This window comes from Equus caballus, chromosome 1 (genome assembly GCF_041296265.1).
Source record: "Equus caballus isolate H_3958 breed thoroughbred chromosome 1, TB-T2T, whole genome shotgun sequence".
In the NCBI taxonomy this organism is placed as follows: domain Eukaryota; kingdom Metazoa; phylum Chordata; class Mammalia; order Perissodactyla; family Equidae; genus Equus; species Equus caballus.
The window spans coordinates 158915756-158939924 of NC_091684.1; the positions used below are offsets into that span (position 1 = coordinate 158915756).

General features: G+C 38.8%; 2 protein-coding genes across 6 annotated transcripts in view; one reads left to right on the plus strand and one right to left on the minus strand.

The window, feature by feature from the left end:
* TMEM62 (transmembrane protein 62) overlaps positions 1-8289 on the minus strand; it is a 79801-nt gene extending 71512 nt beyond the window's left edge. The window contains exon 1 of one of the 3 annotated variants that reach the window (XM_070238372.1): positions 8197-8289. The gene's annotated coding sequence lies outside the window, so the exon portion shown is untranslated. The remainder of the gene's footprint in view (positions 1-8196) is intronic. The other 2 variants (XM_023619015.2, XM_070238356.1) reach the window with 2 other exon arrangements.
* UBR1 (ubiquitin protein ligase E3 component n-recognin 1) overlaps positions 7991-24169 on the plus strand; it is a 166349-nt gene continuing 150170 nt past the window's right edge. For 2 of the 3 annotated variants that reach the window (XR_001379023.3, XM_070238345.1), the window contains exons 1-2: positions 7991-8075; positions 8204-8557. Coding sequence is in view for 2 of the 3 variants with exons in the window: in XM_070238345.1 (XP_070094446.1) it covers positions 8477-8557 (81 nt within the window). In the remaining variant the exon portion in view is untranslated. Of the gene's footprint in view, positions 8076-8098; positions 8558-24169 lie in introns of those variants that run through there. The other variant, XM_023618975.2, reaches the window with a different exon arrangement.

Consider the following 24169-nt stretch of genomic DNA (forward strand, 5'->3'; position numbering starts at 1 on the left):
TCCTCTGTCATCCTCTTCCTGAGTTCCTAAACTTCCTTCTGTTCTGAGATCACCAGTTCCCATTTAGAGCTTCGTGTATGGGCCATAAATTATTTATCTCCTTAAAACATGTTAACATAGAATAATTCACATATAATTTAATTACTTTACAATTCCTCTGGCCCAAGACAGTACTACCAAATCCACGTACATCTTTGGGGAAGGAGTTTATTACATCAAAATATAGTAAAAGTCAAAAAAAAAAAGTTAGAGTAGGCATGTTGGCAGCCTCTTGGATCAATGGACCACACTCAGCAAGAGTTAAAGAGGAAATGACACAAAAGAGTTGCATTTCGTGATGCTTTGCACAGAGCAGTGAGAAGTAGTCTGGAGAACTGTATTTCATTGTTCCTTACCATCACTGTGAAACAAGGAAGAGAAAAGCACAGCTTGGGCTGCCAACCAGATAGCAGTTTTACTATTTCCACCACTACTACCTCTCTGTTACCCACTAGTTTTTGAACAGAGGAGTACTAGTCAACTTAATCAATAAATCAAATATTTGTAACAACACCATATAGTATGTGTATGGTGCTTGATAATTGACAAAGTACTTTCTTTTTTTTTCTCCAAACATTGGCACCTGAGCTAACATCTGTTGCCAATCTTCTTTTTTTCCTTTCTTCTTCTTCTCCCCAAAGCCCCCCAGTACACAGTTATATATTCTAGTTGTAGGTCCTTCTGGTTCTGCTATGTGGGATGCTGCCTCAGCATGGCCTGATGAGCAGTGCTAGGTTCGTGCCCAAGATCTGAACCGGTGAAACCCTGAGCCATGAAAGCGGAGCACGAAAATTTAACCACTTGGCCATGGGGCCAGCCCCTGACAAAGTAGTTTCATATAGATTTTCTTGTTTAATTCTTGAAATCACCTATTCAGGCACATTTTTTTCATCACAGTTACAGATGAGAAAATTGAAGCTCAGAGACACTATGTGACTTATCTAATACTTTGCAGGTAGGAAGTAGTGAAATCAGGATTCAAATCCCAGGCATTTTGGGTTCTACAGTCCTTCCCCTGTATCACACAGCCTCCCAAGAGTATAGGCTAAACTGAAGAAAGTAAGATTTGCCTTTGGGCTTTTTTATTTTATTTTATTTTATTTTTGAGGAAGATTAGCCCTGAACTAACATCTGCTGCCGATCCTCCTCTTTTTTTTTGCTGAGGAAGACTGGCCCTGAGCTAACATCCATGCTCATCTTCCTCTACTTTATATGTGGGACACCTGCCACAGCACGGCTTGCCAAGTGGTGCCATGTCCGCACCAGGGATCTGAACCCGCAAACCCCGGCCGCTGAAGTGGAATGTACACACTTAACCGCTGCACCACTGGGCCGGCCCGTGGGCTTTTTTAGTTGCCTCTTTCCAACTCTTTCTTTCTCATCATTCCTATCTCTGGTGGCAACTATAATGTGCCACCCAGATCCCCCTTTGGGAATGAAAGACTTACTTCCCTAGCTCCTGGGAATGCTGCCAGCTGCGCTGCCTCAGCAGGAATTACCTCTGCTGAAGAGGGCTGCCTTGCTTAAGGTGACCCCTCTTGCCAGGGCTTCCCACATCTAATGACTGACCAATGTGAGGGTATACAGACCTACCCGCCCTGGTCTCATTTCTGAAGAGCTGGTCTAGCTTCAGAAATCCCCAGAGTTGGTTGAGGCCTTCATTCAGATTGCATTGCAGCACAGCTTCTCCTTCAGCCAAGCATGTTTCCTTCCCTTTCTTTCCCTTCTACAGATGTTGATTCCAAGAGCTCTCCCTAATAAACCTGTATGTTAATCTCTGCTTCAGAGTCAGCTTCTTTTGAAACCCAACCTCTAACACCATGTACAAGTCCAAAGAATTTGGGTTTCAGGCATCTGTTAAACTAATCCCTACTAAAAGGTAATCTAAGACGTTATCCTCCCCAAACATAACTTGCATTTTGATAAGCTCTCAAGCTGAAAACTCTAAGATCCCTAGGAAGAAGGCTCTAATGAAATAAATATGAAAAGTGCTAGCTTCTAATCTGGCTTTGGAAATTATTGTGGGATCAATGCATATTTTGTGAGTTGATCTTTAAGAATGTATTTTAAGAACCATTTATAAATTTCAATTACAATAATTTGTATCTGTGTAGTATTTTAGTATTTTTTCAGTAATATTGAAAATATTATTTTCAATTTTCAGTAATATTAATAATAATATTTTATAATAGTAATAATATTTTATAATAGTAATAGTAATATTTGAGAAAATATTATTTTCAATTTTCAGTAATATTGAAAATAGTGAATATCCACGATATGGTAGGCAGCCACCGTGTGCTATAGATACAAATCTGAGACAAAATTCCTACTCTCAAGAAGCTCACAGTCTAGCAGGGTCAATAGGCATCTAAAGAACTCTAATGTCACACAGTAAGGGCTAGGTCAGAGCCATTTAAAGTGCGCAGAAAGCACATAGGGAGCAATTCTGCCTACTGGAGAATGAGAGAATCAGAAGACTTCTCAGAGGGAGCCATATATAAGCCAATCCCTAAAAAATAAACAGAAATTCCTTTATAGAAAGAGGTGGTGTGGTGGGGGAGGAGGCACTCTAGGCCACGGGACTAACCTATGCAAAAGCACAGAAGTATGAGACTGTATGTGAGTGGATAGTTTAAGGTGAGGGGTGGCTAGGGAGATCAGATTAGCAATCATTTCAAGACAGACAGAGAAGGGCTTTGAATGCCATGCTTAAGGGTTAAATTTTATCCTATAGAGCAGTCGTCTAATACAGTTAGGTAAGAGAGTCACATGACTAGATTTATATTGAAGAATAATTCTAGCAAAAGAATAGAGGAAGAGCACGAGCAAGAAGTGGAAACAGGAGGCCAATTAGGAAGGGTGCTGTTCCCTAATCTGGATGAGGAATGTTGAGAATTTGTACCAGGCAGGATGAAGCATGTAGGCACTACTATCATCCCACATAAGAAAATATCTCAGAGAAAGAGGTCAGTTGAAATAGAATCACCCAGGGGGTTCTCACTTATTAGGATCACTTGGGAGAGTTTTAAAAAATGGACACTCAGGTCCCACCTCGTTTAATTAAATCAGAATCACAGAGTGAGGCCTGGCATTGGAATTTTTAAAAACTTCCCAGGTGATTGTAATATGTAACCGGAGTTGAAAACCTCCAGCACAACCCGTAAGTGAGGAGTCTAAGGAAAACATAGTTCTAAGCATGGCTGTCCCAACTGACTGTGTCATCCTGGGGCATCGAGAAAGCTAATTAATGTGTATTAGTTGTTAACAATACTTCAAACAGTAAAATAGCACCTGCAAAATGAACTTGTAGCTTATTTACTCACAAAAGTTACTGTGAACAGATGCTAATTAAGAAAAGAAGTATGTCTTTGCATATGGATCAAAGAAATTCATAATCCTATTCTAAACTAGGCCAAGCCACACTTTGGTCTAGATCAGAAAAGAGCAATGATAATTCATAAGTTATTATCTATTTTATCAGGCTCATGCCCTATAAAATGTCTAATATAAATGTATGAGGATGTTAAATATGTGCCAGATACCTGATGAATATTTTTGTTTATTTAATAATAGACATTTATGTTGCAACAAATAAAGTGGTAAAAGAGACAAAAATTTTTTTAGAGGAGGTAGGAGAGTGAAGTGGTTAAAGACACAAATTTTGAAGCCAGACACACTTAGGTTTTGAATCCAGGTTTTGTCACTTAGTAATTGCAGGTCTTTGAACAAGTAACCTCATTTGTTCAACTTATAAGTCCCCTGTCTGTACAATGGTGATAATAGGAACTACATCACAGGACTATTTTGAGAGTTATACTTGAAAATGCAGCTAAAGTCTTTAACATAGTTACTGACATTTCTATGTATATGTCTTGGTTCCTGCACTAAAGGAACTAACAAATTAGAAAAGGAGGTAAGACAGGCCATGAAAAACTGACATAAGGCAGTATTGTTATAAATAATATTTTAACAGTTAATGCATCAATTAGGAATCTTTCATTTTCAAATAACAAAAACCACCTGTAGCTACCTTAAGAAAAAAGGTTATTTACTGAAAGGATATCAGGGACTCAGAGATTCTGCAGGAGGCTGGAAACAGGCTTAGAAAAAATGCAGAAACCCAAGGAACTGCAGACGACCAGGAAGCAGGAGGCACAACTGTCTTTTAGCAAGAATAGTCTGAATGGACACTGCTGCCTGAGGACACCGAGCAGGAATGAATTCTAATCACATGTTTGGGGACGCTGTCTCCTTCCAACAAGAGTTCCCACAATGGAAAGACATCCCCTGCCCTCCCCACACAAACACGGAATTGAGAAAGTGCCACCGGATGCAGGACAGCCAGAAAAACAAAAATGTCCATCCTAAACACTAGCAGGCATTGTACTGAACAATCCCAAGCACTGAGGGCTTTGGATGGAGTGTCTCATTAATCTTCACAACCATCATATGAGAAAAATAGTTTCATTACCACATCTATTTTATAGATGAGGAAACCAAGTCTCAAGTTAATTAGCATAAGGTCACACAACCAGCAACTGGTAAAAAAGATATTCAAATCCAGAAAGTTTTATTTCAGAGGGTAGATGTGTAGCTACTAGTTCCTCCAAGAAGCAGGTAAGATCCCAACACATCTAGCCAGATCAAGGAAGACATTATCAAGGAAGCTTTTTGAACTGCATAGATTGGGTATCTATCTATCTATCTATCTATCTATCTATCTATCTATCTATCTATCTATCTGCCTATCTACCCACCTCTCTATCTATCTGGGTATTTGGCATTTTATTTACCTTAAAAAATAGGTAGATTACAAAAAACATTTTACACAATAATAGTTATTAAGAAAACATAGTTAAGTTGAAAGTAGAAAATAAAAATTTCCACAATGATGCAACCCAGGGATAACCAAGAGTAATACTTCGGTGATTAGTATTCTTCATTAAATATCTAGGTGCAATTTTTGTCTTACAAAAATAAAATCATACTGTTTTAGTAATTTGCTTTTTCCACCCAACAATATATAGTGAATATCATCTCAAGTCAATAAGAATGCCTCTACAACAGTGGCTCTCAAATTCTATGGTCTCAGGATCCTTTTATACTCTTAAAAACTGGGGACCTCAAAGACCTCCTGTTTATGTAGGTTATATCTACTGATATTCACTGCATTAGAAAATAAAACTGAGAAAATTAAAAAATATCTACCAATTTGTTTAAAATAACAATTATCAACTCAATACATATTAAATAACATTTTTAAATAAAAAAACAAATTTTCCAAAACAAAAATATTATTGAAAAGCGTGGCAATATTTTGCATTTTTGCAACTCTCTTTAAACAAAGACAGCTGGGTTCTCATATCTGCTTCTGCACTCAATCTCTTGTGATATGTTGTCTTGGTTGAAGCATATGAAGAAAATCTGGGCTCACACAGATACATAGATGGAATAGTGAGGAGTATTTCAATAGTGTTTTCAGATAATTGTGGATATTCTTCCTTGAAACTACACCAGAGCTGGGCAAATAGTAAAATCTTAAAGATCAACTCAGCGTGGAATCTGAAATCATATCAACGAAATTTTTGTACTCCATAACATTAAATTCTATCGGTCTATTCAGCAATGTGAATGGATCTTTTATCCATGCTTGATAGAGTAACATCCTGCATTTGTAATTTGGGAAATATTGGTTCACTGAGTTAAACAGATCTTCCAAATGTCAATACATTTCAATATACAATATCCAAAAAACCATACGTGTTAACATCACCATCAATTTCACTGGGACTTTTGTCAAACTGACAGTGGCAGACAAGTTCTCCACAAAACGTTCACTTGAAAACTTGAATTCTATCACAGACAACAAAAACTGTTAGTTGTTTTCCTTGAAGAAAAAGGCTTACTTGTTCATATTTGAGAAAATGCCTCCCAAATACCTAAGTCTGAAACCCCGAGGGCATCTGTCAGTTGTTCTTTTAAGTAAATATGGTGTTCCATGAGAAAAGTGGCTGGTTCAGCTGGCAACTCAATCACAGAAGTGCTTCTCAAGTCAACCATCATACTTGTGTACACAGCAGAAAAGCTTTATGTGTGCTTCCTATTTTGTCGCATACAGAATATTTAAAAGACTCATGAGTTGAGATTTAATAAAACTAATAATTTTTACTGCTTCATCGAGCACATTGTTAAGAGAAACATGCTTTTTCTCCCCCCTTAACTGCTATAGCATGGTGGTGAAGAAATTACTAATTACTATGAGATCACTTTGGTGACTAGTTGAGTTTGATGCCACTGCCTTTATTTTGTGCTAAGGGGCCAGCAGTTTCACCTACCATTGCTTTTACACCAGTAAGTACAAATACCAACATGGTTTAAAAAAAAGGGCACATAACTTCTTATTATTGAACTATAAATAGTTTTTACTTCACAGACTTCCCGAGTCTTGAGAACTCTTAGAGGGTCTGTTAAGAACCACTGTTCTACCACATTTTTAAAGGCTGCAGGGTACTGCATTGTATGGGTGACTATAGTTTATTTAGCCAATGTCCTTTTTTTTAAGATTTTTTTCCTTTTTCTCCCCAAAGCGCACCCCCCCTGCCCTGCCCCAGCACATAGTTGTATATTTGGTTAGTTGTGGGTCCCTCTAGTTGCGGCATGTGGGAAGCCGCCTCAGCATGGCCTGGTGAGCGGTGCCAAGTCTGTGCCCAGGATTGGAACCTGCGAAACCTGGGCTGCCAAAGCTGAGGGCGCAAACTTAGCCACTCGGCCATGGGCCGGCCCCTCAATGTCCTTTCTTGTTGGACTTTTGAGTTGTTTCTCACTTTCTCCATTACTAGTAATGACGTAGTTAAAATTTCACTTGCATCCTAATTTATTTCTCCAGGACACAGTCTTAACAACGGAATTGTTGAGCCAAAGAGTATGCATTTTTAAAAAATGGCTTCTGAACAATGCCACGTTGTCCTCCTGTAGGTTTACCAATTTACACTTGCATTTTACATAACAATGAGTATCTTTCCAGCTTACCAACAATGGGTTCAAGAAAAAAAACTTACCAAATTTACAGGCAATATATGGAATTCCACTTTTGTTAAATTTGCATTTATTTGCTTACTAGTTAGGTTTTTTAATATATTTATAAAAATTGAGTTGCACATTTATGTATTTTGCCATTTTCCCTACTGGAATAATCTTATTTGGGGTTTTATCTTTTAGTCTGTCATGAATGTTGCGGACATTTCTTCCTGGTTTTTCTTTACCTTTTAACTTTGTGTAGTTTATTTTTATATATGTTATTAATTTTGATAAAATTACTTAGTCTTTTTATTTTTTTGCTTTTGGTGTCATGCTTTAAAAAGCCTTCTCCATCCCAATATTATACAAATATTTACTTATTTCTTTACTTTTAAAAAAATGGTTAACTCTTCAATTCATTAAGAATTATTCTGATATATGATTCGAGATGAAGATCTAACTTAATCTTTTCCCAAATAGTTTATTCTTTCCAGAGTGTTAGGAGCTTTATTATTATTTTTCCCATTGTTAAAAAAATATTTCTTAAATCGTTTACAAAACAATTTAAAACATAGATGAAGCTAGAGCAGATCTTGACCACCTTCCTCCTCTCCTGGTCCTTAGAGCTAACTATTAGTTTGTCCTCTTCCCTTTCATACTGTTTCCTTCGCATTTACACGTAGGTAAGGGCAAATACATAGTTTGTGGCAACGTGATTGGTTTTCCCCCTCATCAATTAATTTGTCTTTATCTTTTCACATAGATCTATCTCATTTTTTTTTTAAAGAGCTGCATGGTGTTCCGTAATGCGGACGTACCATGTTTATTTTGTCTTCCCTCTACCGAAGAATTACTAGAATGTTTCCAACTTTTCCTTATTTCTTCACCACCTCTCCTAAACAAGCTGAGGCTCAAGCTGTCTTGTGCGCATGTGCAAGTGCCCACAGACTACATTCCTAAAGATGGACTAGCTTTGAGTACTTTTTCATTTTGCAGCCTCTGGGGAGCCACTGCAGGTACGTGGAGACAAAACACACCCAGACCAACAACCTGGCCAGAAAGAGACCCAGAACAGGTCCTCACTTAGCTCCTGACAATTTCCTTCCTTTCATAACAAACGCTGAATTTGTTCTTTACCTCGCAGGTGCAACAGTTCCCAGCACTGAAACCAAATTTACAACCACTCAGGCAGCAGGCGCTATGACTAAGAAATTACGGGAAGAAAACCCTCCGCCCCTACGGGACGCGCCTTGACGCTTGGTTCCGGGAAGCGGACCGGAAGTCGCTCTTCGATTCTGCGTCAAACCCGACTTCAGGGGCCGTCGTAAAAGTGTCGCCCCTCATCTCTTGGGCTGGCCACAGGTTTTCGCTCGAGTCCGGCCGGGGTCTGGAACCGCGGGCGTCAGTTTCCCTCAAGATGGCGGACGAGGAGGCCCGGGGTGCGGAGAGGATGGAAGTCAGCACCGAGTTGCCCCAGACCCCTCAGCGACTGGCATCTGTAAGTCTTTGTAGACAAGTTTCTTCCCCCTAACCCCCGCCGGCCGTCCCTGCCGAGCTCAGGAGCATATGGGGTTTCACCCCTTGTGGAGGCTCTGGGGAGGGGGAGCCGTATGGATTGATCTGGAAGGAACCCGCCTAATAAAAAGTTAGTTATCACCCACGTCCCTGCCCGCCAAGTCTACGGAAGATAATGACTTTGTCATTTATTAGCCGTGACGAGCTCAAGCGTGTCTCTATCCTGAAGTAGAAGGAACTGGTGATGTTATTAAATGGTCTGATGTGGGGGCTGAAGCGGGGTTGGAGGAAGAGCCATTTTCCTATAGATGCAGTGTTAACCTTTCTTGGTGATAGGAATCCAGGACGCAGCACCTAGTGTTGTACTGCATAGCTGGCAGGGTAGAGCCTGATAGTGGCAGGAAATGCTGCCGCTGCCAGCTCATGTCAAAATATGGGGTGTAGGAATTGCAGTCCTTCATTCTAGCGTCTCGAGAACCCCAGGCCTCATCCTCGATGGAGAAGCCTGTCATCTGTCGCTGCTGTTTAGAGCTGAAGAAGAGACTTCCAGACATTTCAAATCAGTAATACCATTAATTAATACCGGAATCTATATTTTCCCCTTATATTCTGAAAGAAAGGGCAGGCAGAGATAGCAAATTTGAGTCAGTAGTCTGGCTACAGGCAGAAAGCTGACTGAGGAGTAGTGGGCAATATTAGGGAATGTTCTGGATATTCTCAGGCATCTAGTGAGGAGATATAGGAATTATTCAGATATTGATCACTGCATGGTGTTGAGTTTGTCAGTTTGTCTTTATTGCTGCGTATAGAAAAGTGTGGGATATACACCTCTTTCTGAAGTTTCTTTGGTTTGTAGTTTTAATAAAAGCATTCTTGAAGTATTTTAACCCTGCAGACACTTCAGCATTGTCTTGTGAGAGAACAGAATGAGGTCCAGAAATAAGATTCCACCCCAGGGACTAGAGAGACTGGCTGGGAGATAGAAACCAGATTGGGAAGGAGTTGGAATAAGGGTTTGGCCACCAACTAGGGCAGTGCTTGCAACCATCCTCTACCCTAAATAGCAGTTCAACTTCACTTCACTGCTGGTATTGAAGAAGGAAGCATCTATTTGGGATGATAAGAAATGAGAAGATAGGAAAAGTTTAGAAGCAGCTGAAGCATCTGGTCTTAATGGTAGCTTGTGCTTTCTACATCTTAGGAGGAGTGGAGAAACCGTGTGCTGTGGCCAGAAGTGTTGTTGTAATTTTGTATTGCCAAAGATAACTAGTTCTTATTTAAAGCTTTGATATATTAATTCCTTCCAGGCAGTACAGTAAAACCTTATTAATCTGGACTCTATACTTATTTGGAATTGGAGATAATGGTACAGGAATCAAGTTAGAATTATGTGGCAAACTGTTTACTTCAAGAAATATTAGATTGGGTAAGGCTTTGCATTTTGCAAAGTAGTACGTTGATTTTAGAGTAGTAGGAGAAGAGTGATAACCTCAGGGAACTCACAGCCTAGTGACACAGGTAAGACAAGTGCTCAAAGAATTTTAATACAAATGGGATGATGTAAGTGCATGAAGACCTGTGACTCTTAAGCCTCATGATCACTTTTTTTGGCTTGGGTTTCTCTATCTGCTTGAGGATTCCAGACATTTTCCTTCTTTCCTTTTCTAAGGCTACCATCTTCAATTTTATTCTCACAGTGGAGTAAGATACTGACTTTCCAGTTTGCTGCTTTGCTATTAAGCAAAATAAGCTCAGAGATTCTTTAACATTTGAATGGCTTGTATTCTAAAGCACCATTGGGAGACAGGGAAAACAAAAATAATAAATATGGGACAGTTACAGAGTTTTAAGAAATCTTACCAACTCTATTAGAGTCTTGTTCCTGGTTATAGTTTCTCTTATTCTTGTCAAACTTCCTTCTTAGACTCCACGTCATTTTTCTGTCATGTTGCTATTAATAAGCATGAAGGCTCTCAAATTCCTAACATCACCTAACATGCAATTCGAGTGAAATAATGGGTATGAATTATTGGACATTTATAAAAGCCATTGCTTAAGAATCATTAGGGGAATTGATTTCTTAGGTCAGGGGTGGGGTCCGAGAATTTGCATTTTCACAAGCATGGCCGACTGATTCTGAAGTCCTGGTCTATGGGCCACACTTTGGTTAAGACTTAGCTAGACATTTGCAAATTCTCAGTATAGAGTTGACAGTTGAGGTTGTGGGAATGGATAAAATCTTTGAGGAGGAAAGAGTATGTGTGTGTGTACACAGACACACACACACACACACACACACACAAACACACGGAGGGATGGAGGGAGGGAGGGGGGAGAGCTGGAAGGAAGGGAGATAAGAATCATTGAATTTCAGGGGTAGGAGATGGAGGAAGAACCAAAGAAGGATTTAGAAAGGGAGCAGCCAAGCAGGTAGGAGGTAAGGGTAGTGCAGTGTCACAGGGTGTAGTTTCTAGGAGAGAGTGGTTTGTTGGGTTCTGGAAGATGAGGACTGAGAAAAATTTGAATTCAGAGAATATGTGGGGTGGTCTAATAAAACATCTGCCTTCTGTCTTCTCTGACTAGATTTTCTTTCTTAAGTCTGTCTCAGAAGATGTCCCCTGGCGTGGTACTAAGCTGTTTTCTTTTCCCTGCGTACACCCTCTGCCTGTGTGTTTTATCCAGTTCTATGGCTTTAAATATCATCTGTATGCGTTCAGTTCCCAAATTAATATCTCTAGGTCATTTCACTTCTGAACTCCACAGTCACAAATCCAAATGCCTACTTGACATATCCACTTGGATGTCTGATAAGTGTTTCAAACAGCGGGAGCAATTAGGAAGCTGCTGCAGTAACCTGAATCATAGTTGGTGGTGGCTTGTATTATAGAGCTATCACTGGAGATGAAGAAAAGTGGATGGATTTGAGAGAGATTTTGGAAGTAGGGTAGAAGCGAAAAGATTTGCTTATGGATTAGGTATGAGGGAAAAGGGAAGAAACAGATGACCTCTGGATCCCCACTTTTTGGCTTAAGCATTCATGGCTGTGGTTGTGCCATATACTGAGAGTAAGGACCAGGTTTGGGGAGAGGAAAAGAAGAGGGCGGATCAAGAGTTTTGTTATCCCTGTCTCAGTAGATGACACTTCCATAATAGCTCTTGAACACAAACAACTCTCTCTGTCTCCACTCCACCTCTCTAGCCTAAGCTACCATCTGTTGCCTAGGCAACTGCAGTGGCCTCTTAATTGGTCTATTTGCTTCCATTTTTGCCCTCTTCCAGTCCATTCTCCATAGAGCAACCAGAGTAGTAATCTTTTAAGACAAAATCAGATCATGTCAGTTTCCTGCCTAAATCCTTCAATGGCTTCCCATTTTCTTGGAATAAAATCTAAACTCATCATAAGTCCTTCAAGATTCTGCCTGGTTCAGCTCCTACATCTCCCCTCATTTCTTGTTACTTTCTCCTCATTCACTTTTAGCTACCCTGGCTTGTTAGCTGCTGTTTTTTTTTTTTCCCTGCTCCCCCAAATCCCCCAGTACGTAGTTGTATACTCTCATAGGTCCTGCTATGTGGGACTCTGCCTCAGCATGGCTTGGTGAGCGGTGCTAGGTCTGTGCCCAGGATCCGAACTGGCAAAACGTTGGTCCCCCAAAGCGTAGCATGTGAACTTAACTACTCGGCCACGAGGCTGGCCCCATCGTTAGTTTCTAAAACAAGCGCAAGCTCTGTCTTGTTTCAGGGTCTGCACTTTTGCTTGCTGTTCTTTTTTTCCTAGGGTGTTTTCCTCTGATTTTTCTTTATTTACTTTATTTATTGTCTTTATTTACTTATTCTGTCTCTCCCACCAGAATGTAAGCTCCATGAAGGCAAGGATCATGTCTGACTTCCTCACTGATATATCCCAGTATACACTTGATATAGCAGACATTTACATACTTTTAATGAATAACTGAGGATCAACATCAGTGATTTATTTTAGCAAGATTGGTATTGATTGGGGGAGGGAGATCATGGGTGGAGGGAGGGAGACGGGAATGAAGGGGCACGTTAAGATAGGGACTAACCTTGGAGTCCAGGCTGAACATGGAGGTAAGAAAGGCCAAGGGAATTGGTGGGATTTGAGGTATTAAAGGTTATGATGTTGACGTAAGTGGAATGACTGAATGTTATGGTCAGAAAGGGGAATTTTGGAGTTTGAGACCATGGAGGCACGTCAGGTTTTGTGATGGTAGAGCCAGGTTAGATGTACCTCTGTGTGTGTTCCTGTAGTACCCTTCCCATACTCCTGTTGTATATAGCACATCTCAAGCTGTGCTCAGCATTGCCTGTTTAATGTCTGTCTGTCCTTCTAGACAATAAACTCCTTGAAAGCATAAACTGTTTCTTGTTCACTTCTGTATCTCTAGTACCTAGTAGTACATTGCTTGAGAATTTTTATTGAATACATGAATGAATGAATGAACGAGCAGACTTTAGCTGAGGTGGAGTAGGGGTGGAAGTAATAGGAGTTAAGGAGGTTGAGAGATAACGAGGTTAAAAAATTTAAAATTGAATAGGGAGGATTTTTAACAAATTAACATTATTGAGGTATAATTTATGTACAATAAAATGCATCATGGGGCCAGCCCTCTGACCTAGTGGTTAAGTTTGGTGCATTCCACTTGGGTGGCCTGGGTTTGGTTCCCAGGCACAGACCTACACCACTCGTTGGTGGCCATGCTGTGGTGGCAGCCCACTTACAAAATAGAGGAAGATTGGCACAAGATGTTAGCTCAGGGCGAATCTTCCTCAAGCAAAAAGGGGAGGATTGGCAACAGATGTTAACTCAGGGCAAATCTTCCTCAGCAAAAAAAAGCATCTATTTTAAGTGTTTTGGTTGATGAGTTTTGACAAATGTATACACTTGTGTAACTGCCACCAAATCAGGATATAGAACATTTCCATTACTCCCAAAAGTTATCTTGTGTCCAAAAGGGGGGATTTTAGCTTTTTAAAAAAGTTTAATATTGTTATGTTTGTGCACTAATCATTATGAAAATCAAGGAAAAAATTATCTACAATCTAGTAATGTGTGTGGCATCTTTAAGAGATAACATGGTCTTCTGATAGTTGACTTAAAAATATTGAGATATAGAGGAAGGAGTAAGAAGTTGCATGCTGTTTTCAGTAGAAGTGTTTTTCTTTAGAAACTTGAATCTGTATCATTTTAGGCCAGAGCACAGCTTTCTGTACTAAAGACACAGAGTGAGAAAAATAGGATGAGAACCACAGTCTCTTGAGTCCTAACTAAAGTGCTTTGTCACCAGATCATGGCAGGACCTAGTACCTGTTTTTTTTTTTTCCATTGTCTTCTAATTTCTATTGTGGGCAGCTAGGGTAAATTCTGATTTGCAGTACCAAATTTTGTAGCGTCAGACGTGAAGTTAATTTCTAAAACTGCAGGTCAGAATGACTGATTCAGTCCCACTACCTGTTAGAGGCTAGGGAAGAATAGTAACTTAGTATGGATGACCTAGTGCTGGAGACTGACTGCCTATGTTTAATAACAGACATTGTCCTGCAAAGAAAAAGGTTTTTGTCCTCAGTACCACATAGAGAGTCTGTCTGGGTAGATATGTATGTAAACCAGTGATGCAGGATGAACCAATGCAGGGTCCTGCCCCTCCTTTCTTCGTGTCTGCTGGCTTTGAGGGTTACATCAGATTTCCCTTACCAGCATTTTACCCATTTCTCTAAAGGTGTTAATCATGCACTGTGTTCTGTGAAACAGTTTTCTCTGAGCTTTTAACCCATTACCTCAGATGGCTTAAGACAAGATAGTAAGATTTTTTTAGTCCCAGGTGATTTGCTGTGAACTCCTCTGTGTTCTTCTAAGGTATTCTGAGTTAACGTGCCTCCTTTTGAAGAAACAATAGTTATTTGATGAGTTTGCGCTTTTTTTTCCTGAGGGAAAAAACACCCTGAGCCAGTATCTGTGCCCGTCTCCCTCCATTTTGTATGTGGGTCACCACCACAACATGGCTGCCAACAAGTGGCAAAGGTCTGCTCCCCGGAAGCAAACCTGGGCCACTGAAGCAGAGCGCGCCAGACTTAACCACTAGGTCATGGAGCTGGCCCCGAGTTTGCTTTTTTAAAGCATTTGGCGCAGCCTTTTTTTTAATGTTAAGTTACACTCCTGTAATAAGCTAAGTGCTTATGGAAATATGCTGTACTAAATAAATGTTCCTGAAAGGCTCCAGAAGTGTTATTGTGCTTCCCTAAGTGCCTATTTATTATCCGGGAATGACATAGGCTCTGTCCGGAAGGGAGTCTACTATTACTCACTTGAATATTTCTCCTTCTAATAGTTTACTTAATGCTGTTCTTCAGAACAAAGACTATTTGACTTGTGTGAAAGAGTGGGGCCATAACAACTTACTGTGTCTTTATGGACTACCTTTTAAAATGCCTTTGAACCTTTGGTATTTATGGGTAAGCTAGAAATGACTTTAGTCACAGGAGGAAAAATCTATTAATTCATCCGTGTATTCTTTTATACATGCATACTGTGCCTCGTAATCTAAGAAAGGATTTTAGTTGGTTTACAAATACACATTCCGTACAGTAAGAAGAGAATACGAGATATGTACCCTAGAGTTTAGGACAGCAGATTTCGTTCATCCAAAGACTTCGAGGAGAGCTTAGAAAATTGGAGTGTGAACCTATGGTCAGAGAAGAAAAAGAAAGAGAATGGCTTAGGAGGGAAAGGATGCTTTCAAAGGCAAATTCTGACAGTGCACTTATATATTATCTCAACAGGAAGAAAAGAGAGGGGCCTTGTTTGACCCAGCCTGTTTTATCAATGCCATGAAGACATAGTACACTTACTTATCATATTTACAAACAACACAAGGCTGGCAGGGATAACAGATACATTATAGGACCAAAAAAAAAATCTCCTTTTCAGGAAAAAAAACCTCCTTAGGCTGAACATTGCTGCAAAACTAACAGGGTGAAATTTAATTGAGATGAAAATAAAGCCTCGTACCTAGGCTCATTTGTGTGTAGGACTAGGTCTCTTATATGTTATTGATCTAAGGGTTTTAGTTGTCTGCAAACTCACTAGATCATAATGTGATGTGGCTGCCAAAAAAAAGAATGTGATCTTTTAGAGCAGTTTAGTGCCCCAGATAAGGAAGGTAATAAATAGTCCCACTCCTCTGTACAGAGGCATGTTCTACATGTTCCATAAAAGAGTAATCAACATGGAGAGTAATCTAGATAGTATGTCATTGGGGATGGCCAAATTTTGTTTCTAGGGATGGACCTATTTCTTTAGTTTCTGTGTTCCAGTTTAGCCCTGGAATGGAGACTGATGAGAGACATAAAGGTTATTTTCATTTATTTGAAAGGCTGTTGGGTGAAAGAGCAGAGTAAATTATATTGGATTATTTCAGGCAGCATAGGATAAAAGTTACAGGACGGTAGATTTTGGTTTATTTCTGAGCTGTAAGAATAGAAGTTGGCTGAGAGGAAGTGTTCAGACAGGCTTAGGAACTATCAGATACATTATAGCTAGGGTTTCCCTATGCAGTAAGCAGCTGAAGTAGGGTGGTGGTGGTGGTTTTGGTTTTGGTTTTCTTGTTTTTAAACTTTATGAATCTGTCAAATAGTATTACAAAAAAACTTTGTATAACAAAAAGATTTCATGGTGCCTAGAGATGCTCCAGTTACTAATCCAGTATTTGCTATAAACAATTCTAGAGCCTCCAGATTTTGTTACCACTTAAAAAGAGAAGAATTAGGGGCCGGCTCTGTGGCCGAGTGGTTAAGTTCACGCGCTCCGCTGCGGTGGCTCAGGGTTCGGATCCTGTGCGCGGACATGGCACTTCTCGTCAGGCCATGTTGAGGCGGTGTCCCACATCCCACAACTAGAAGGACCTGCAACTAAGGTATACAACTGTGTACAGGGAGGGTTTGGGAAATAAAGCAGAAAAAAAAAATTGGCAACAGTTGTTAGCCCAGGTGCCAATCCTTAAAGAAAAAAAAAGAAAGATTGGCAACAGTTAGCCCAGGTGCCAATCTTAAAACAACAACAACAACAAAAAACAGAAGAATTAGAAAAAGAATTACAGGGCTTCTGAAGGCTCTGTAGATATCCAGCGGTTGTTGAAGGAAATATAAGTTGTGGTTTGAACAAAAGGAATCTAGTCTACTGAAATGAAGTTCCTTTTTCAGAATGATGTTCCCAAACAGACATCCAAGTCCCTGGGTCAGAGTTGAGAACATATCTTTAGTCTCCATGGGGATGAGGAAACTGTTTGGAATGTTAGGGAATTGTGAGAACTTGTTTTCACAGAACAGTCAAGTAGGAGAGCCTTCCCTTAATTCCAAATGTTGAAAAAAATTTTTTTTCTAGACCTTGAATTTAAAAGTTCTTAGTTTTATTCTTATCTCAAATTGGGGAAAATACTAAAACCAACCAAGCAAAGAAAAAAATCAAACCTACTCCAGTCACCAGTAATTCCTGAACATGTCACCCAGTAAAATACATGCTGTATAGTTTTTCTTATCTGGAAAAAAAAAAAACAGACAGAAATCTTAGTTGAAAAATTTTTTCATACTTCTGGCAATCATCTAGGAAAAAATCTTTGTGAAAGAGTATACAGTCATGCACTGCATAACGACATTTTAGTTAATGACAGACTGCATATATGACGGTGTCGTATTAGTACTGTCACATTAGTACCATGTAGCCTAGGTGTGTAGTAGGCTATACCATCTAGGTTTGTGTGAGTACACTGTGCTGTTCACACGATGATGAAATCGCCTGACAAGGTATCCCTGTTGTTAAGGGACGTGTGACTGCAGTGGTACTTTAGCTCCTATAAGAATTCTATAAACAAAGTTTTAGAAGGCTTAATGTTGTCAGCATTGTTCTCTCTGTTCTCTAGCAAGAAGTCCATAACCTTCAGCAATGACTGAGAATTTTTATGTATTTGTGGTAGGCCTGTGGGGATACAGGGATTTGGAAAGCAAATTTCCTCCCCTTAGGGAGCTGACAATCTGGTTGAAGAGGCTAGATAGACTCAGGGAGCTGACAATCTGGTTAAAGAGGCTCGATAGACACGTTTAAAGGTAACTAATGTTATCTGGCAGTAAGTGCTGTATTGGAGTTACGGGGAGAGAAATTTTCTTAGGCTGATCAGTGAAGTATTCATGGTAGTGGCGCTTGAGCTAGGTGGACCTTGAAGAATAGCTAAGGTGGGGTGGGGGTGGAAGGATAGAGAACTAGTAGTAAGATCAGTGGAGAGGGAGGGTATTTAAATCAATACCCAGACATTCTGCCCAAATCAACCAACAGTATAAACAGTATAAAGATAGGATTTTAAAATATTAATTAGTTCTTCACATTAAGACATGTAATAACAGAGATACAATATAAGAACATTTAGTAACATCCATGAATGTTGGGCACTTGTTAGCTAAGAGGCTTCATTTGGAGGAAGAAAATTAAAAAGAAGGCAAAGCTCTGTTTTTTGTTTTGTTTTACTATTAAAGTGAAATTGAGCAAGTCTTAAGGGTAAATTTAAAAGAATGGTGTATTTATATTTGGGTAAGTAGAATGAGCGCTGAACTCTAGGAGTTTGGATACATATAAGTCAGTTCCTGAGTCTGATGCTGATTGGTTATTTGCTCTTGGACAAGCCAATTTACTTGTTTCCTGTGACTCAGTTTTCTCATCTGTCAAATGAGAGACTTGAACCAGAGGATCCGGTAGGTTTTTGGTGACTCGCAAGTTTCTCATGTTCTTGAAAATGTTCTTGAAAATTTTGAAAGGAACTAGTTATATGCCTTCCATAATTAGGTAGGCCAGAAAAGTTTTTTGTTTGGTGTATAGCAGTGAATATACAGGGTTGTTTTTTTTTTCGTTTACTGCTGTTGAAGAAAAGAGCCTTAAATATACCCTAGAACGTTAGATATTATCTCTCTGCTAGTTATCGTTGTTGCCAGATGTGTGGAGAAAACAACTTGTTGGTCTGTGAGTACACTGGAAAAGTTGGAGTTAGAATACTGGAAGGTATAGTTTTCTTTTAAAGGCTTTAGTAAAACATTTTTACTTTTACAATTACAAAATTATCCCCCAAATACGGAATCACTGTAAGGATATTATTCATATTAGGTTAGCAGACATAGAAATTGCATGAAAATATGCTGAAATCCCCGCTACCCACCACTGTTAACATTTTGGTTATATTCTTCCTGATTTTTTCCCCATGTAAATAAATATATATAATATTTAACCAAAATGAGATTTTATACGTACTGCTTTGTAACGTACTTTACTGAACTTTATATTATTAATGCCTTTCCATATTAGTAAATAAACATCTTCAGTATCAATTCTTTTTTCTTTTTATTTTGAACTCATTTTAGACTTTCAGAAAACCTGCAAATATAGCACAAACATTTCTCTTAGATCCCTCATGGCTGCATCCTCTAGTGTTGACGTCTTACACAACCATAGTGCAATTATCAGGGAAAGAAAATTAATATTGATATTAACTGAATTGCAGAGCTTATTTGAATTTTACCAGTTTTCACACTGATCCCATCTAGGATCCTACATTGCTTTAATCATTTCTTCTTTGTCTCTTCCAGTCTGTAACAGTGTCTCTGTTTCTCCCTAATCTCTTCTAGTTTGTGAGTGTGTTTTGGTCTTTTCTTGTTTTTTTTGACCTTGACTTTTGAAGAGTATTGAGCAGTTGTTTTGTAGAATGTTCGTCAATTTGAGTTTGATGTTTTCTCACGATTGGAATGAGGTGTTATGCATTTTTGGCAAGAATAACACAAAAATGGTACCATATCCTTCTCAGTACATCATATTAAGGGATTCTTATATCAATATTTCTTATTACTGGTGATAATTTATTTTAAGCACTTGATTAAATTGGTGTCTACAGGGTTTCTCTACTTGATAGTTATCTTTTCCCTTTGTAGTTAATCTTCAGAGAGATACTTTGAGGCTATTCAGAATCATTTTAAATGGGTGTATTATATCTCACAGATTTTTTTAGAGGTTTCCCCCCTTAATTGGAAAAGTAATGACATTTGTCTAACAAAATCAAACAGTATAACATTGTTTAAAGTAAAGTATGAAATTCCTAGACCCTTTCCCCAGTTTCTTCTCTCCATGTAAGCACTGTTAACAGTTTGATGTTTCTCCTTCCAGATCATTAGTCTGTGTTTAGGAAAGCGTATGTATAGATGTACATGTACATATCTTGAAATAGAAAACTCAAGTGCGTAGAGAATTTTAAAGTATGTATAACTTAGTTTGTGGGGTTTTTGTTTTTACAAAAATGAAATTATATTATTTAAAACTTGCTTCTTCCAGTCTGCAGTATTTTATGGCATTCTGACTGCATAGAATGGTATGGATGTATCCTTCTTGCTAGACATTGAGGTGGACTTCATTTTTTCACAGTTGCAAGTGACATTTTAGTGAACACACTGGAAAATATGTATCTTTGCACAGTTGGACAAGTATAACTAAATGATAGATTCTCTAGTTTCTTAAACTATTCCCCCGTTGATGGACATGCAGGTTTTTATTTTTTTGCTGTTGTAAATAACTTTGTGTATGAAATGTGTGGATTGAAAAAGCTGTAAAATGATTTTTTATGTATTATATATATAATAAAAAATTGAAATAGTAAAAAAGGGTATACAGTGAAAAATAAATCCTTTCCAGGGTTCTTCCCACCATTAACAATTTATTTTGAATCCTTCCAGAGATATTCTGTTCAAATGTAAGCATATATAGATATATCTCCTTCACTTCGTTCTCCTCCCTTTTCCCTTTATAAATAGGAGGATACTATACTCACTGTTCTGTACCTTTTGTTTTTTGTTTTTTTTTTTTTGAGGAGGATCAGCCCTGAGCTAACATGTGCTGCCAATCCTCCTCTTTTTGTTGAGAAAGACTGGCCCTGAGGTAACATCCATGCCCATCTTCCTCTGTTTTATGTGGGATGCCTGCCACAGCATGGCTTGACGTGCGGTGCATATGTCTGCACCTAGGATCCGAACCGGCGAACCCCAGGCCACCTAAGTGGAATGTGGGAACTTAACTGCTACACCACCAGGCCGGCCCCCTATACCTTTTGTTTTTTATTTAACAATATAACTTAAAGAGTGTTCCGGGGCCAGCCCCATGGCCAGGTGGTTAAGTTCGAGGGCTCCGCTTCGGTGGCCTGGGGTTTCACTGGTTTGGATCCTGGCTGTGGACATGGCACCACTTGTGAGGCCATGCCGAAGCGGCGTCCTATGTGCCACAACTAGAAGGAACTACAACTAAAAATATACAACTGTGTACGGGGGGGCTTTGGGGAGAAAAAGGAAAAATAAAATCTTTAAAAAAAAAAAAAAGAGCTTTCCATATTGGTACATATAGATCTGTGACCTCTCCCTTTTCATAATGACCACATTGAATTTATGTATAGTGATTTATTCAACTCTTGTTGTGAGACATTTAGGTTGTTTCCAGTCTTTTACTATTATAAATAATGTTGCAAATAAAATACTTATATATTTATTTCTTTTTACACATTTGAGTTTATCTGAGGAATAAATTCCTAGAAGTAGGAGTTTCTTGGTCAAGGATATATAAATTTAAAATTTTAATAACTGTCTCAAAATTGACCTTCAGAGAGGATGGACTAATTTAATTTCTATAATAATACGTAATTTTAACAATATGTTTTACCTAAAGTTTTGTTGAGTTGCACTTGTTTATGGAGTCATATGGAGCTTCAGGAGAGCAACTTCAGAAAGCCCTATTTATAACCAAATATCTGTAACTTTCCTTAGTTACCTGTAATTGTTTATTTTTATTGCAGTAACATTGGTTTATAACATTATATAAATTTCAGGTGTACTTCATTATATTTCGATTTCTGTGTAGATTACATCATGTTCACCACCCAAATACTAGTTACCGTCTATCAACATACACGTGTGCCCAGTTACCCCTTTTGCCCTCCTCCCTCCCCACTTCCCCTCTTGTAACTACCAGTCTAATTTCTGTATCTATGTGTTTGTTGTTTTTGTCTTCTATTTATGAGTGAGATCATATGGTATTTTACTTTCTCCCTCTGACTTATTTCACTTAGCATAATACCCTCAAGCTCCATCCATGTTGTTGCAAATGGCAAAATTTCATCTTTTTTTATGGCTGAGTAGTATTCCATTGTGTATATATACCACATCTTCTTTATGCATTAATCCCTTGATGAGCACTTAGGCTGTTTCCAGTTCTTGGCTGTTGTGAATAATACCGCAGTGAACATAGGGGTTCGTATATCTTTATGCATTCGTGTTTTCATGTTCTTTGAATAAATACCCAGAAGTGGAATAGCTGGATTGTATGGTAGTTCTAGTCTTTTTTTCCATAGTGCTTGCACCAGTTTCTGCTCTCACCAGCAGTGTGTGAAGAGTTCCCTTTTCTCTGCATCCTATCCAACACTTGTTATTTCTTGTCTTGTTAATTGTAGCCATTTTGACAGGTACTATGTGATACCTCCTTATAGTTTTGATTTGCACTTCTCTAATAATGAGTGATGTTGAACATCTTTTCATGTGCCTGTTGGTCATCTGTTTATCTTATTTGGAAAAGTGTTCAGATCTTTTACCCATTTTTTAATTGGGTTGTTAGTTTTTTTGTTGTTGAGATATATGAGTTATTTATATATTTTTGGATATTAACCCCTTATCAGATATATGGTTTGCAAATATCTTTTCCCAATTGTTAGGCTGTCTTTTTATTTTGTTGATGGTCTCTTTTGCTGTGCAGAAGCTTTTTGGTTTCATGTAGTCCCATTTGTTTATTTTCTCTGTTGTTTCCCTTGCATAACCAGGCATGGTCTTTGGAAATATGCTAAGGTGAGTGTCGAAGAGTGTACTGCCTGTGTTTTCTTCAAGAAGTTTTATAGTTTCATGTCTTACATTCAAGTCTTTAATTGATTTTGAGTTAACTTTTGCATAGGGTGTGAGATACTGGTCTACTTTCATTCCTTTTTTTTTTTTTTAATTTTTCCTTCTCCCCAAAGCCCCCCAGTACATAGTTGTATATTTTAGTCGTGGGTCCTTTTAGTTGTGGCATGTGGGATGCCGCCTCACCATGGCCTGATGAGTGGTGCCAGGTCCACCCCCAGGATCTGAACTGGCAAAACCTCGGGCCGCCAAAGCAAAGTGCGCAGACTTAACCACTCGGCCACGGGGCTGGCCCCTACTTTCATTCTTTTGCATGTGGCTGTCCAGTTTTCCCAGCATCATTTCACAACATGTTTATTTAATTTATTTATTTATTGAGTTCATAATATGTTACAACATTGTGAAATTTCAGTCGTACGTTATTACTTGTCTGTCACCATATAAGCCAACACCGTTTATTGAAGAGACTTTCCTTTCTCCATTGTATGTTCTTGGCTCTCTTGTTGAAAATTAGCTGTCCAAAGATGTGTGGATTTATTTCTGGGCTCTTGATTCTATTCCATTGATCTGTGTGTCTGTTTTTGTGCCAGTACCATGCTGTTTGATTACTTTAGTTTTGTGGTATTTTGAAATCAGGGAGTGTGATACCTCCAGCTTTGTTCTTTTTTCTCAGGATTCCTTTGGCTATTTGGGGTCTTTTGTTGTTCCATGTAAATTTTAGGATTCTTTGTTCTGTTTCTGTGAAGAATGTCGTTGGAGCTTTGATAGGGATTGCATTGAATCTGTATATTGCTTTAGGCAGTATGGACTTTTTTTTTTCTTAAAGATTGGCACGTGAGCTAATATCTGCTGCCAATCTTCCTTTTTTTTAATTTCTTTCCTTCTTCTCCCCAAAGCCCCCCAGCACACAGTTGTGTATTCTGGTTGCAGGTCCTACTAGTTGTGCTATGTGGGACGCCGCCTCAGCATGGCTTGACGAGTGATGCCATGTCCGTGCCCAGGATCCAAACCAGCAAAACCCTGGACCGCCGAAGTAGAGTGCATGCCTTTAACCACTTGGCCACAGGGCTGCCCTATGGACATTTAAACTATGTTAATTCTTACAATCCAAGAGCACAGGGTATTTTTCCATTTCTTTGTGTCCTCCTCAATTTCTTTCAACAATGTTTTATAGTTTTCAGTGAACAGGTCTTTCACCTCTTTGGTTAAATTTATTCCTAGGTTTTTTTTGTTTTTGTTTTCTTTGCAATCGTCAATGGGATTATGTTCTTAATTTCTTTTTCTGCTACTTCAATGTTAGTGTATAGAAATGCAACTGATTTTGTATGTTGATTTTGTATCCTGCAACTTTACTGTATTGATTTATTATTTCTAAAAGTTTGTTGGTGGATTCTTTAGGGTTTGCTCTATATAAAATCATGTCATCTGCAAGTAGTGACAGTTTCACTTCTTCCTTTCCAATTTGCATCCATTTTATTTTTCTTGCCTGATTGTCCTGGCTAGGACTTCCAATACTATGTTAAATAAGAGTGGTGAAACTGGGCATCCTTGTCTGGTTCCTGTTCTTAGAGAGGTTGCTTTCAATTTTTCTCCATTGAGTATGATATTAGCTGTGGGTTTG